The sequence below is a fragment of the Lagenorhynchus albirostris genome, chromosome 3 (genome assembly GCF_949774975.1).
Source record: "Lagenorhynchus albirostris chromosome 3, mLagAlb1.1, whole genome shotgun sequence".
Classification (NCBI taxonomy): Eukaryota; Metazoa; Chordata; class Mammalia; order Artiodactyla; family Delphinidae; genus Lagenorhynchus; species Lagenorhynchus albirostris.
This window is the reverse complement of record NC_083097.1, coordinates 92,073,759-92,088,812: the sequence shown is the minus strand read 5'-3', so window position 1 is coordinate 92,088,812 and position 15,054 is coordinate 92,073,759. Positions and strand designations below refer to the sequence as shown.

The window sequence follows — 15,054 nt, the reverse complement described above, 5'->3', positions numbered from 1 at the left end:
ATCAAATTCATTGGCACTGTGGAAAAATAAGGAAAAAATCTGATCACAAACTTTAATGTGCATGCATGTATGTGGACAGCTGCATTAAATATCTATTCATACACACCCCACACACAGCCCAGAGGAAAAAAAATGCCATTTACCTATACCGGTGCTTATAACTCAGGGATCCAAACTTGCTGAGTTTTCTTGACAATGAATTTGATTCATTTTCTGGCATTCTAATGAATGTTTAAAAGAAAATTAGATAGAGAATCACGACTATACTTATGCAACACTTGAGCAAAAGCTGTGTAGAAATATGTAACAGTGCAACACTGCTTAACACAGTCAAAATATTTTATTCATTCTACATATCGGTAGGAATAATAATCGATTATTTTTAAGCTAATACTTGACATTCTAGTATTTTATATCTGTATCATGTCAAAACACTCATACTTCCTGAAGACTATCAGATACATCACTGCCCGCACAAGGAAGCTTTTATTGTGAATCAATTTAACTTCTCTACTAAATTATCTTGGGAACTTTTGTCACTACACTGATTTACCCAAGCCAAGGTTCTCAGGGCAGTTGATCGTATCTAAAGGGGTGGCTCACTCTTCTTTGTACTTTCCATTCCAGGGTACTTTCAACACACACCTCCACGTGCAGTTCCTAGGCCCAGCCCCACTACAGGAGAGGCAATGCCTCAGACCTTTTGGGCTCTATCCCTCTCTTAATACAAATTCCACAACGGACATGGGTCATTTTATAAGGCTACTTCTCTAGCATCATGCTATTTGGGGAAACCGTTCCATGCAAATCAAACACGAATAAGGGGAAGAGTTAATCTAGTTTTAAATTTAAAAACCAAAAATAGAGTTTCAAGTATTATCTGATAAAATTGAGTTTTATCTTTACACCATAAGGATGTGACACAAACAGGATCCCCACAACCCAATGGTCAATTCTCTGCCCTCATCTTACGTGACCTCCCAGGAGCATGCAATGCAGCTGCTAGCTCCTTATTCACTAAGACATTTTTCTTTCTCATATTCCATTTTCCCATACCCTACTGCTTACTTCTTCTCATACTCCCCAGCTGACTCTTCCTGTCCTCTAATTGCTGGGAGGGTCCCACAGCTCAGTCCCTGGCTTTCTGCTCCTCTCTTCACTTTTTCCACAGGTGACCTCATCCAATCCCCTTTGCCTTAATACCTACGAAATTTATATGACCAACCTTGGTCTATCCTGTATGCCTTGTATACCCAGCCACCCATTCCATACCTCCAAGCTAACAGTCATTTCAAATTTAGTAAGTCCACAGTAGAACACTTAATTTCCACCAATACCAAAGCTGCATTTTTATTGCATAAATGTCAAAAGCAATTGTCCTTGATCCTTTCTTGTAGCATGAGCAAAGAAAATATCTATATATGTGTGTGTGCATGTAAAAATGTTAATAAAAGAGAAACACTGTACATTTCTTCTTGTAGACAGGATAGAATTCTTGTTATAAAAACATATGCACATCAAAAAAAATTTTAAAAACAAAAACAAATGCAATTTTCATTTATTAGGACAATGAACAAAGGTTTCACATTAACATACCTAAAAAATGTATGATGTTCTACACTACACTTCCAAAGATGCTTGCAAGCAGTTTTACTTCGAGCTTCAAAAAAGAATGAGGTTTCATTGCACTGAGAGAGAAACAGAGAGAGAATATAAATTACAGACCACAACATTCTTCAGATGACAGCCACCCTTCTAGGTACCAAAAATTCAAGTAAGCAGAGAAATTACTGTTAACACATTAAAAAAATAATTATCTCTTGATAAAAATACAACATATAAGTTCCATGTAAATCTTAGTGCCATCACCTTTATTATGTTCTTCTACATCACCCCATGACCACGGATAATCAGAGTGATGGCACTGAAGCACTGCAAACTCTTCTGTCATCAATGGGCGACCAAAACAGGAAAAATACCGACCGTGTGAAAATCAACTCCCCAAAAAAAGAAGACACCCATAAACCCAGTTTTTATGTAATTTTAACTGTATTTTTTTCAGGGATGTACAGGCCACACTTAAACTAAAGAATCTCAAGAGGGGTCGCTGGGAGGTGTGACCACCACAGCAGTGTAATCTGAGAAAGTTAAATAATGTCTCAGGACTGAGTTTCTCCATTCTGCATCAAGTTATTGGGGGAAATAAATTAAATGACATGACAGATGTGAAGTTCCATATATTAGGTATACAATTAATTTTAACTATCATTTTAATCTCACAGCTACTTATCTATTTTAATACATAAGAAACAAAGGCATTATTAGAGGTAATTTTAACTGTGCAGCAAAAGATACTATTTTTTTAAGTGACTGAATAGGAAACCAAGCAAAATACAGTATCCACACTAAAATAATAATAAATCACAAGCTCTGTGAAGTTATATAATTGCTAACTTAGTCTCAAATAAAAAACAAACTCAAGTCACAAATGCAGAAGTGCCCCTGGCATAAGGTTTCCATGGATTCATAAACACAAAGTTGTCAATGCAGAAGAACAACTGAAACGATTCTTCCCCCTATACATACACCTTTTAACAAGGACAGAACATTTATATGCATGAAATTTCTCCCAAGTCCACCTAGAATGAGGCTGTCCAATTTAGGAGTTTATTTGCAAAATGAAAGGGTGTGATGGAAACTGAGCCAATATATGCATGTTACAGCAAGGCTTTGTAATTCCAAAACCTTGTGAGGTGGAAGAAGGAACTCAGGGCAAGTCCCAGGTTTCTAAGTTGGGTGCTGCTAAGTAGTAAAATACAGCAAGTGGAAAAAAATTGGGGAATTGGATGGGGGGGGTAATGGACATTAAGTTCAGGCTATTTTGATTCTGAGATGCCCATGGAACTAGGAACTCAACACACCTAATGGGCCAGTAAACATGCAAGGGTAGAGCTGAGGAGAGAGGTGGTATCTGCTGGCACAGATAATTTCACCTGAGAATCTAAAACAGATTGCTCAGGGAGAGAGCACAGAGTGGATAACGGAATCACAGTGAAGATGCTTGTGAAGGTGAAGTGAGAGAGGTCAAAAGCGACCTCAAGGCAATGGTGTCAGAGAGGCTGGAGGAGAGGGCAAGTCTCAAGTGACCCAGAAAGGTCGCAGGGCTTGAAAAGAGGTCACTGCATTTAATGGGGAGAAATCTTCAGTGGCTTTCGTGAAAGGGGTTAAGGATTACAAAATTAGAGGTGATGAAGAAAAGGTGATCAATTCAGAAAGTGTTTTTCTCAGAAGCAAAAGAAACTAGGGGGGAGGTGAGGAGGAAGGGGCACAGAGGAAATCACAGAACATCCTTGGAGGCAGGGTGAGAAACCAAGCCTCCTGTCAGGAGATGGGAATGCTTAGAGGGGAATTTGTCTTCTTTTACTTTTCCTTTTTAAATATATACTCATGGTAACAAACATCAAAAGTTACCGAAGTGGATAACACAATTCTAACTCAATCGCCCTCCTACCACTGTCTCCAATTCCCCTCCTCAGAGGCAACCACTATTAAGAGTTTGTCATATAACATGCTGGTGTTTTGTTTGTTTGTTTGTTTGTTTGCGGTACACGGGCCTCTCACTGTTGTGGCCTCTCCCGTTGCGTAGCACAGGCTCCGGACGCGCAGGCTCAGCGGCCATGGCTCACGGGCCCAGCCGCTCTGCGGCATGTGGGATCTTCCCGGACCGGGGCACGAACCCGTGTCCCCTGCATCGGCACTCAACCACTGTGCCACCAGGGAAGCCCATGCCGGTGTTTTAAAGTCACTGGATTATCTGAATATATAATACACAGGTCATTAATTTTAAGATAATTTTGCTTCTGGTTGTGTATCAGGATAAATAAGATAAAGCCAGTACATGGGACTTCCCTGGCGATCCAGTGGTTAAGACTCCAGGCTTCCACTGCAGGGGAATGGGTTCGATCCCTGGTAGGGGAACTAAGATCCAGCAAGCCTCACCAAAAAAAAAGCAAAAGAAGAAGCCAGTACAGGACAGGCTGCTCTTCCGCTCCCCAATCTAACACCTTCCTCAGTATATGCACCCATCTGCCTGTCAACAACTGAAACACAAAGTGTGTTAGGACTAACGTACTGGGCATTCTCACTGACAAGAAATGGTGGCTACTAGTGACTATTCTGTGACACAGACACCTTCACATTTTAGCAAAAGCATCCACAAATAAGGTGGAATTGACATACTAAATCGAATTTTCACAAAGTGATTTAATTACATATATCATCCAGATTTCCAAAAGTGGAGGAGAAACAAAAAAATGTTCAAACTTGAAAACAAAGTAAATCTCCTTAAACTTTTCTAGGACTGGTTTTCACTTTATTCATCACAGAAATATCTGTATTCTTTTGCTTTTCAAATAGAGACCTGGTCACAGGAAATCTAACTTTTAATATATTTTTTAAAACTACCATCACCTAATGAAAGGATAAAAGGTATTTAAGATCCAACCAGAATTGGGTTTTCTCAAGTTTCTGTGGATACAAATATATTAAAGGAACAAAAGAGCCTCCCACAGGCTCGCTAAATTACTTCTGCCCTGTGCAAATGACAAATATAAACTCATTCCCCCATTCATACAGGGCTTTAACACCAGCTGCCTGGTTTTTGTCCCATTGTTAGCAGAATGATCCAAATACTAAAAGGCAAGTTAACATAAATTTAAAAAGAGCCAGGTATTCAGAATAAATTCTGTGTATTTTTGCCACATACAATAACTGCTGGCATAAATGTAACTGATGCGGCATTCAAATGTCTTTCTTTTTGAAACTCTGCTACCTACTAAACCTCTTCTAAATGGACATGGACAATTAGCACCTTTCCATTTGTTCACACAAAGACAAGTAGCTGCTTAGCTTCAGAAGTTCATTTCAACCTATCGCTAAAATACTTTATCCAAGCAACCAAAGCTTGCTTTTGGCAAAATTCCTCAAACACCTTCATAGTTTTCGTCATTTTATGCCGGAAGCAAAGCTATGGTGTGAATCTATTTCTTTTCCTTTTATAAAGAGATCAAGCTTAAGTCACCTCTAACTCAGATATCATGTGGGGCTTCATCACACTGTGGATCTCTAGGTAAACTGGGCTCAAAGTCCCAATTCCATCATTTGTAAGAATTCAGGACGTAGATTATATGGACGAATTCCCAACCTAACTCCCTCTGTTCTTCTCACTCTTTTCCCATCTTTGCTGGCTATGTTCCTCTTTGCAGCCTTGAAGAAATCAATCTACTTTAGCCTGGCTTCTCTGAATCGTCTTGAGTTTACTGACAGGGCCATGGAGGGGTTCACACTACAAGATGCACAGCAGCTAACTCTCCCTGGGCTCCAGCTTCACTGCCTCTCCCATGCCCAATGGGCTTGCCACACACAGTCCCTACTCTAGCTGGTCCCTCTGCTTCCGTCTTGGGAAGCAGCCACTACTGGACAATCTGCCTTCCTCAGCTTCCCTAGAATTACGAGGACGAACATTTTCTCAATCCTGTCATTATATATTCATCCCACCTCCACGGTCAATAGAAGTAACCTAAGGTACACTGCATAGGTCAAATACTTAAGAGTAAAGAGATTAGTACTTCTAACAATAGTAAGATGCGATCATTACATAAATGTTGCAAAGGCCTACAACAGAGAGTTTTCTTATCAAAGATCCATAAAGGCAGAGGAGAGGCTAAAAAGAAGTGCAAAGATTACAAGCCTACAGTTTTATGGCATCTTTTTTCAAATATTCAATCTCTAGAAGATTTATATGTACTTGGCAATTGTTAGCTTACTTTAGACACTAGATGAAATAAAAATCAGGGGGCTAATAGCAAATGATTGAAAGAACTTAATTACTGATAAAGCAAAGGAAGGCAAATGGTGGAACAGAAAAGAAAATTATTCTTGAACTGAAAAGAAATACCAAAGAAATATCACAAAATTTTAAGTATTAGAGAAATTGTCTTTATAAATGGTAAGCCTGAATGATTGCAGTTGTAAAAATTTAACTACGTTTGTGTATGTGAGACAGTGGGCACGATGTTTGTTTTAATCACTTTCCCCATATTTTCCACTGCTTTCTCATCCCGAGTGCAAAGCCAGACAGAGTTCAGAGTAACCCCTGCAACCAAAAAATTATCAATCTTGTTATTATTTGGAAAGGGAAGTTAGAGGGAATTTTAAAACACTTGAGTAAAATATTATCTTGTTCTTTCAAGTTTTTCCTTTACAGAGTGCTCCCTAAAAAGTGTTTCTTACATCATTAATGTCTTATGCTATTGGCATAAAAAGAGTTCTATGGTCAAAAAAGTTTGCGAAACACTGGGTTAAATGCTCAGATCTTTTATTGAGCTAATATGTACTGTGACTCTCCAAGAGCTGGTAAGGTAGCTGGTGTTTCCCTGATCTATATGAGCAAAAACTTTATTTCAACTACTCTGGTTTAGAAAATATAAACATCCCTACACACACATCAGTTATTTTTAAAATTCTTTCTGCAATGCACATAATATCGTTTGAATTAAAAATCACTGTGCATTTCAACAGAGCACTGGAAGAATAACATTAATTTCTATTCCTACATATATATTGTATTCTACAATAAAAGAACAACACCAACAAAAATATTCCAGAACTCTTTTGTCAGCTATGTGGGTTATATTTCAAACTATACACTAAAGATGAAAAACCTTTTTACCTCTTTTACAGATGAATAAATTAATTGCTTGATGAATAATTGTTTATAACCCCTTCTATTTCATACAAACATAAATTATAGAATTGGAAAGGATGTGTTAGATTGTGCTGTGCACCCCCCTTTTTCCCTTTCCTCCCAAGAATTCAAAAGGAGAAAATAGGAGCCAAAACATTAGAGAATATTTATATCATGTTTCAGTAAACTCTGAAAACTATTTCATTGAGCTTATTCTGCTTCCTATTTGAAAAAATGCACAGATGCAAACCCAGGATTCCAGATGGCTTACTTTTGTTATTGTTGTTTTTACTCTATCTTTTCCTCATCTTTTCTTTAAAGAAACTGTAGGATTTCCTAAAATGTCAGCATTTCTCTCTTATATTTGCAGATTTCATTTTTTAATGGTAACTAATTTTTATCACCAGTCTTACAAATGTTTAAAAAATTTTAATAACAAGTGTTACTTAAGCTTGTTAAAATGAAGGCATATCTGGTAAGATCTATTGATACTCTTAATGTAGAAAAATTTTATACCAGAATTTAGACATTCCTTCCAAACAAATGGCTCACTTAATTATGGAGAAACATACTAGCAAATGAAGCAAAGGAAACTCCATGGGCCTGGAAGACCTGAGCTCCCCTTGTTGCCTTGGCAAGAGCTATTCACCAGCCAAGGCTAGTCAAGAACAAGCTGCTGCCTGAGCCCTTTCCTGTGCAAAACTTCAAGAGCTCTAAGTGCATGAGGGCAAAGACACTTCTGACTCAGAGACGTGTACCAGGTACCTGTTACAAGTCCAACTTTGGACTGGGTTCATTCAACCTCACAACAACCTTGTAAGACAGATTTTATCATCCTCACTTATTAGATAAGGAAATGTAGGCTAAATGTCATTCAGGAAATTGTCCAAAGTTAGAGAAGTGGGAGATCTGGACTTACACCATGCTATCTGACCACTAGTCTAGTAATCCATCACTTAATCTGAAAGACTCCAAACCACACTGTCATATGGAATCAGGATCCAAATGTTACTAACAGAGTCACACCTGTGAACACTTAGGGGAAAATATAACACCTATAGTTCCAGGTACACTCAACACTGTAGGTGAAATGTACAATGGCACAGAAACTGCGGGTGAAGGTTAGGATGGGGGAATAAGGCAATATCTAACATACCTACACATACACTCACCCTTCCAGCATTCCTACTCCTGGGAATTTACCCCGAAGGCAGCCCTCCAACGATATAAAAATACATATGCCCCAAGTTACTGACTGAAGGAAAATTTTTAATTGCAAACTATCAAGAACTACCTAAACATCCCAGCATAAGAGATTGGTTGAATAAACTACTTTACAGACACTCAATGGAGTACTATGCAGATGTACAAGAGAACAAGCAATCTCCAAATGAACTGATACACAGATTTCTAGGAGGCACCACTAAATGAAAGAAAAAGTGCAAAGACCACATAGAGTATGCTATATTTTATGTAAGAAAGAAAAACACTTTAATATGCTTATCTTTATAACTAGAAATACAAGGAGGAGGATAAGCCATAAAACCCTGAAGTTGGTTACCTACAAAGAAGGGTAAGGGAACGGAACTAAAGGAATATGGGAGTCAGCAATACTTCTGAGTGGGCCTTCTTGCAGAGTTTTTGCCTTTTGGAAGCATGCTAATCTTCTACATCTTCAAAAATTAAAATCAAAGAAAAGAAGATATGAAGGGGGGGGCCTATAACTGAAAGCAAACTGAAACAGTTAAACCTAACTAGATGTCAAATGAACCCCAGAGACACAGGAATAGGGAAGGAGGGAAGGAAAGGCCAACCCAAGTACATTTTGAACACGGTATTAGACTCTATACTGTCTTGGCAAGGTGATATACATGAGTGAAAGAATCACACAAAAAAATGGTCAATTTCAGTGGTTTGGCCAAAGCAGTTCTGAAACTATTTGAGATGCAGTTTAGGACTGAGCACACAAGTAAATGTGTTACTGTTATTGGGAGCCATGGTTCTCCCAGGCCAAAGAGAGCCTGTACAAAAATGAAATGAGAGGGAGGCTTCCCTGGTGGCACAGTGGTTAAGAATCTGCCTGCCAGTGCAGGGAACACAGGTTTGAGCCCTGGTCCGGGAAGATCCCACATACTGCGGAGCAGCTAAGCCCGTGCGCCACAACTATTGAGCCTGCGCTCTAGAGCCCGCGAGCCACAACTACTGTGCCCATGTGCTGCAACTACTGAAGCCCACGCTCCTAGAGCCCGTGCTCCGCAACAAGAGAAGCCACCGCAATGAGAAGCCCGTGCACCGCAACGAAGAGTAGCCCCCACTCGCCGCAACTAGAGAAAGCCTGAGCACATCAGCAAAGACCCAGCACAGCCAAAAATAAATAAATAAATGATAAATAAATAAATAAAAGCAATCATTAAAACAAAGTGGAAATGTTCAATTAAATACAATAATAATTTTTTTTAAAAATGAAATGAGGGAAGGAAGAGCAAGTCCTGTGGGGATGGATGGAAACTGGAGGTATGGCATGAACTTATGATTTCTAAAATGTGCAGAAGCATGCTCCTATGCACACGTGTGTGTGAACATATGTATTCATATTTGTACACATGTGTATATTCATGCTTGTATTCCCTAGCTTTGTCAACTAGAAAGGCTGAGAAGCAAAGTCACCCCAGTAGCAATGACTACACCTAACACCCAGATCTTGACCCTTCCCCACTGAAAGGGACCAGGGCTCTTTGGAGAAATGGCTGATAACAGAGTGGATGCAGGGTAGGTACAAGATGCACCTGAAATACCAAGCTATACCAACAAAGGAAGAAAGTGACCAAAACAATGGTAAGGGCAGGTCAAAAGGGCACAGGAGTCCCAAAGGGCTCCCACTGGCCAAATCTAGGACAACTTCAATAACAGAATAGTTAGCTACAGTAGTGTATTACAAACCAGTGAAAAAATAGGAGTCAGTCCATGCCAATAACAAATAAAAAGGAGAGAAGGTGAGGCTCTCACCTACAGCAGAGTGCCAAGGGCTGACTGATACATGTGGAGGCAGCAGGACAGCTAGAATATCAGCATTTTGCAAGCATCATAGTAAAAGATCAAATCAGGCAAGAGTCCTCAATGGATGCTAGACCTAAGGTAAATATTGAAGAGCAGGGCATTTGCACTGAATTACATTATCTCTCCACAGATTGCTTATTAGTTGCAAAGGAGAAAAATAAAAACCCAGTAATTATCAAGTGGAAAATTGGGACAATCACAACTGGGTGATCACACTTAACATAACCGATAGGAGGCTGGCAGTGGTTACCATGCACCTCCAGATGTGACACCCTGGGAGACACACAAATTCACCTGTGCTGCCTTCCAGCGGAGAATGCAGAACCTCATTCAATCACAGTGAAACAGACAAATATGAACTGAGCAGCTTTCCACAGTTGACCCTTGAGCAACAGGGGGTTAGGAGCACCAATCCCCACACGGTCAAGAATCTGGTATAACTTTACAGGCGACCCTCTGGATCCAAGGCTCTGCCTCAGCATGTTCAACTAACCAGAGATCAGGAAGTAACTGTACTACCTATCCAGTGGAAAAAATCTACCTATAGGTGGACCCACGCAGCTCAAACTCCTTGTTCTAGGGTCAACTGTATTTTCAAAAAGTGGAGTAGAATTGTAGTTTTCAAAAATCTCAAAGTCATAAAAAACAAAAATGCTACTAAAATGTTCCAGATTAAAGGAAGCTAAGTTGATTCTACATTGGAGAAGGAAAATACTATAAAAAACTTTATTAGGTCAGCCAACAAAATTGGAATATAGGAAGTAGATGATACAAGTATTCTAACTAGAGGGCAGACAACAGAAGCAAGAAGAACTATAATCCCACAGCCTATGGAACAAAAAACACATTCACAGAAAAACAGACAAGATGAAAATGCAGAGGGCTATGTACCAGATGAAGGAACAACATAAAACTCCAGAAAAACAACCACATGAAGTGGAGATAGGCAACCTTCCAGAAAAAGAATTCAGAATAATGAGAGTGAAGATGATCCAGGACCTCGGAAAAAGAATGGAGGCAAAGATCAAGAAGATGCAAGAAATGTTTAACAAAGACCTAGAAGAATTAAAGAACAAACACACAAATGAACAATACAATAAATGAAATGAAAACTACACTACAAGGAATCAATAGCAGAATAACTGAGGCAGAAGAACAGATAAGAGACCTGGAAGACAGAATGGTGGAATTCACTGCTGCGGGACAAAATAAAGAAAAAAAAATGAAAAGAAATGAAGACAGCCTAAGAGGCCTCTGGAATAACATTAGACGCAACAACATTTGCATTATAGGGGTCCCAGAAGGAGAAGAGAGACAGAAAGGACCCGAAAAAAATATTTGAAGACATTATAGTCGAAAACTTCCCTAAAATGGGAAAAGAAATAGCCAACCAATACCAGGAAGCACAGAGAGTTTCATACAGGATAAACCCAAGGAGAAACACGCCGAGACACATACTAATCAAATTGGCAAAAATTAAAGACAAAGAGAAAGTACTGAAAGCAGCAAGGGAAAAATGACAAATAACATACAAGAGAATTCCCATAAGGTTAACAGCTGATTTCTCAGCAGAAACTCTACAAGCCAAAGGGAGTGGCATGATATACTTAAAGGGATGAAAGGGAAGAACCTACAACCAAGATTACTCTACCTGGCAAGGATCTCACTCAGATTCAATGGAGAAATCAAAAGTTTTACTGACAAGCAAAAGCTAAGAGAATTCAGCACCACCAAACCGCTCTACAACAAATGCTAAAGGAACTTCTCTAAGTGGGAAACACAATTGAAGAAAAGGACCTACAAAAACAAACCCAAAACAATTAAGAAAATGGTCATAGGAACATACATATTGATAATTAACTTAAACGTAAATAGATTAAATGCTCCAACCAAAAGACACAAATTTGCTGAATGGATACAAAAACAAGACCCATATATATGCTGTCTACAAGAGACCCACTTCAGACCTAGGGACACACACAGACTGAAAGTGAGGGAATGGAAAAAGATATTCCATGCCAATGGAAATCAAAAGAAAGCTGGAGTAGCAATACTCATATCAGATAAAATAGACTTTAAAATAAAGAATATGACAAGAGACAAGGACACTACATAATGATCAAGGGATCAATCCAAGAACAAGACATAACAATTATAAATATATATGGACCCAACATACAATCACCTCAATACATAAGGCAACTGCTAACAGCTATAAAAGAGGAAATCGACAGTAATACAATAATACTGGGGGAATTTAACACCTCACTTACAGCAATGGACAGATCATCCAAAATAAAATAAATAAGGAAACAGAAGCTTTAAATGACACAAAAGACCAGATAGGCTTAATTGATATTTATAGGACATTCCATCCAAAAACAGCAGATTACACTTTCTTCTCAAGGGCGCACGAAACATTCTCCAGGACACATCACATCTTGGTTCACAAATCAAGCCTCAGTAAATTTAAGAAAACTGAAATCATATCAAGCATCTTTTCTGACCACAACGCTATGAGATTAGAAATGAATTATAGGGAAAAAAATGTAAAAAACACAAACACATGGAGGCTAAACAATACGTTACTAAATAACCAAGAGATCACTGAAGAAATCAAAGAGGAAATCAATAAATACCTAGAGACAAATGACAATGAAAACATGATGATCCAAAACCTATGGGATGCAGCAAAAGCAGTTCTAAGAGGGAAGTTTATAGCTATACAAGCCGACCTCAAGAAACAAGAAAAATCTCAAGTAAACAATCTAACCTTACACCTAAAGGAATTAGAGAAAGAAGAACAAACAAAACCGAAAGTTAGCAGAAGGAAAGAAATCATAAAGAGCAGAAATAAATGAAATAGAAACAAAGAAAACAACAGCAAAGATTAATAAAACTAAAAGCTCGTTCTTTGAGAAGATGAACAAAATTGATAAACCATTAGCCAGACTCATCAAGAAAAAGAGGGAGAGGACTCAAATCAGTAAAATTAGAAATGAAAAAGGAGAAGTTACAACAGACACCGCAAAAATACATAGCATCCTAAGAGACTAGTATAAGCAACTCTGTGCCAATAAAATGGACAGCCTGGACGAAATGGACAAATTTTTAGAAAGGTATAACCTTCCAAGACTGAACCAGAAAGGAAGTAGAAAATATGAACAGACAAATCACAAGTAATGAAATTGAAACTATGATTAAAAATCTTCCAACAAACAAAAGTCCAGGACCACATGGCTTCACAGGTGAATTCTATCAAACATTTAGAGAAGAGCTAACACCCATCCTTCTCAAATTCTTCCAAATAACTGCAGAGGAAGGAACACTCCCAAACTCATTCTATGAGGCCACCATCACCCTTATACCAAAACCAGACAAAGATACTACAAAAAAAGAAAACTAGAGATCAATATCACTGATGAATATAGATGCAAAAATCCTCAACAAAATACTAACAAACAGAATCCAACAACACATTAAAAGGATCATACACCATGATCAAGTGGGATTTATCTCAGGGATGCAAGGATTCTTCAATATATGCAAATCAATGTGATACACCACATTAACAAACTGAAGGATAAAAACCATATGATCATCTCAATAGATGCAGAAAAAGTTTTGGACAAAACTCAACACCTATTTATGATAAAAAGCTCCAGAAAGTGGGCATAGAGGGAACCTACCTCAACATAATAAAGGCCATATACGACAAACACACAGCAAACATCATTCTCAATGGTGAAAAACTGAAAGCATTTCCTCTAAGATTAGGAACGAGACAAGGATATACACTCTTGTCACTATTATTCAACATAGTTTTGAAAGTCCTAGCCACGGCAATCAGAGAAGAAAAAGAAATAAAAGGAATCCACATTGGAAAAGAAGAAGTAAAACTGTCACTGTCTGCAGATGACATGATACTATACATAAAGTATCCTAAAGATGCCACCAGAAAACTACTACAGCTAATAAATGAATTTGGTAAAGTTGCAGGTTACAAAATTAATCCACAGAAATCTCTTGCATTCTTATACACTAATGATGAAAAATTTGAAAGAGAAATTAAGGAAACACTCCCATTTACCACTGCAACAAAAAGAATAAAATACCTAGGAATAAACCTACCTAAGAAGACAAAAGACCTGTATGCAGAAAACTATAAGACACTGATGAAAGCATTAATTAAAGATGATAACCAACAGATGGAGAGATATACCATGTTCTTGGATTGGAAGAATCAATACTGTGAAAATGACTATACTACCCAAAGCAATCTACAGATTCAATGCAATCCTTATCAAATTACCAATGGCATTTTTTACAGAACTAGAACAAAAAATCTTAAAATTTTCATGGAGACACAAAAGACCCTGAATAGCCAAAGCAGTCTTGAGGGAAAAAAACAGAGCTGGAGGAATCAGACTCCCTGACTTCAGACTACACTACAAAGCTACAGTAATCAAGACAATATGGTATTGGCACAAAAACAGAAACATAGATGAATGGAACAGGATAGAAAGCCCAGAGATAAACCCACACACCTATGGTCAACTAATCAATGACAAAGGAGGCAAGGATATACAATGTAGAAAAGACAGCCCCTTCAATAAGTGGTGCTGGGAAAACTGGATGGCTACATGTAAAAGAATGAAATTAGAACACTCCTTAACACCATACACAAAAATAAACTCAAAACGGATTAGAGACCTAAATGTAAGACCGGACTCTTAGAGGAAAACATAAAACATAAAACATATAAAACTCTTAGAGGAAAACATAGGAAGAACACTCTTTGACATAAATCACAGCAAGATCTTTTTTGATACACCTCCTAGAGTAATGGAAATAAAAACAAAAATAAATAAATGGGAACCTAATGAAACTTCAAAGCTTTTGCACAGCAAAGGAAACCATGAACAAGACGAAAAGATAACCCTCAGAATGGGAGAAAATATTTGCAAACAAATCAACGGACAAAGGATTAATCTCCAAAATATATAAGCAGCTCATGCAGCTCGATATTCAAGAAACCAACAACCCAATCCAAAAATGGGCAGAAGACCTAAATAGACATTTCTCCAAAGAAGACATACAGATGGCCCAGAAGTACATGAAAAGCTGCTCAACATCACTAATTATCAGAGAAATGCAAATCAAAACTACAATGAGGTAACACCTCACAGCAGTTAGAATGGGCATCATCAGAAAATCTACAGACAACAAATGCAGGAGAGGGTGTGGAGAAA

The 15,054-nt window shown here is 38.2% G+C and overlaps 1 protein-coding gene across 8 annotated transcripts in view; it reads right to left on the bottom strand.

Moving 5' to 3' along the window:
* EPB41L4A (erythrocyte membrane protein band 4.1 like 4A) overlaps nucleotides 1-15,054 on the bottom strand; it is a 257,679-nt gene that overhangs the window by 75,720 nt on the left and 166,905 nt on the right. For all 8 annotated transcript variants that reach the window (XM_060143396.1, XM_060143392.1, XM_060143390.1 and 5 more), the window contains 2 exons: nucleotides 1,597-1,688; nucleotides 144-221 (listed from right to left, as the gene is read on the bottom strand). In XM_060143396.1, coding sequence (XP_059999379.1) covers nucleotides 144-221; nucleotides 1,597-1,688 — 170 coding nt within the window. The remainder of the gene's footprint in view (nucleotides 1-143; nucleotides 222-1,596; nucleotides 1,689-15,054) is intronic.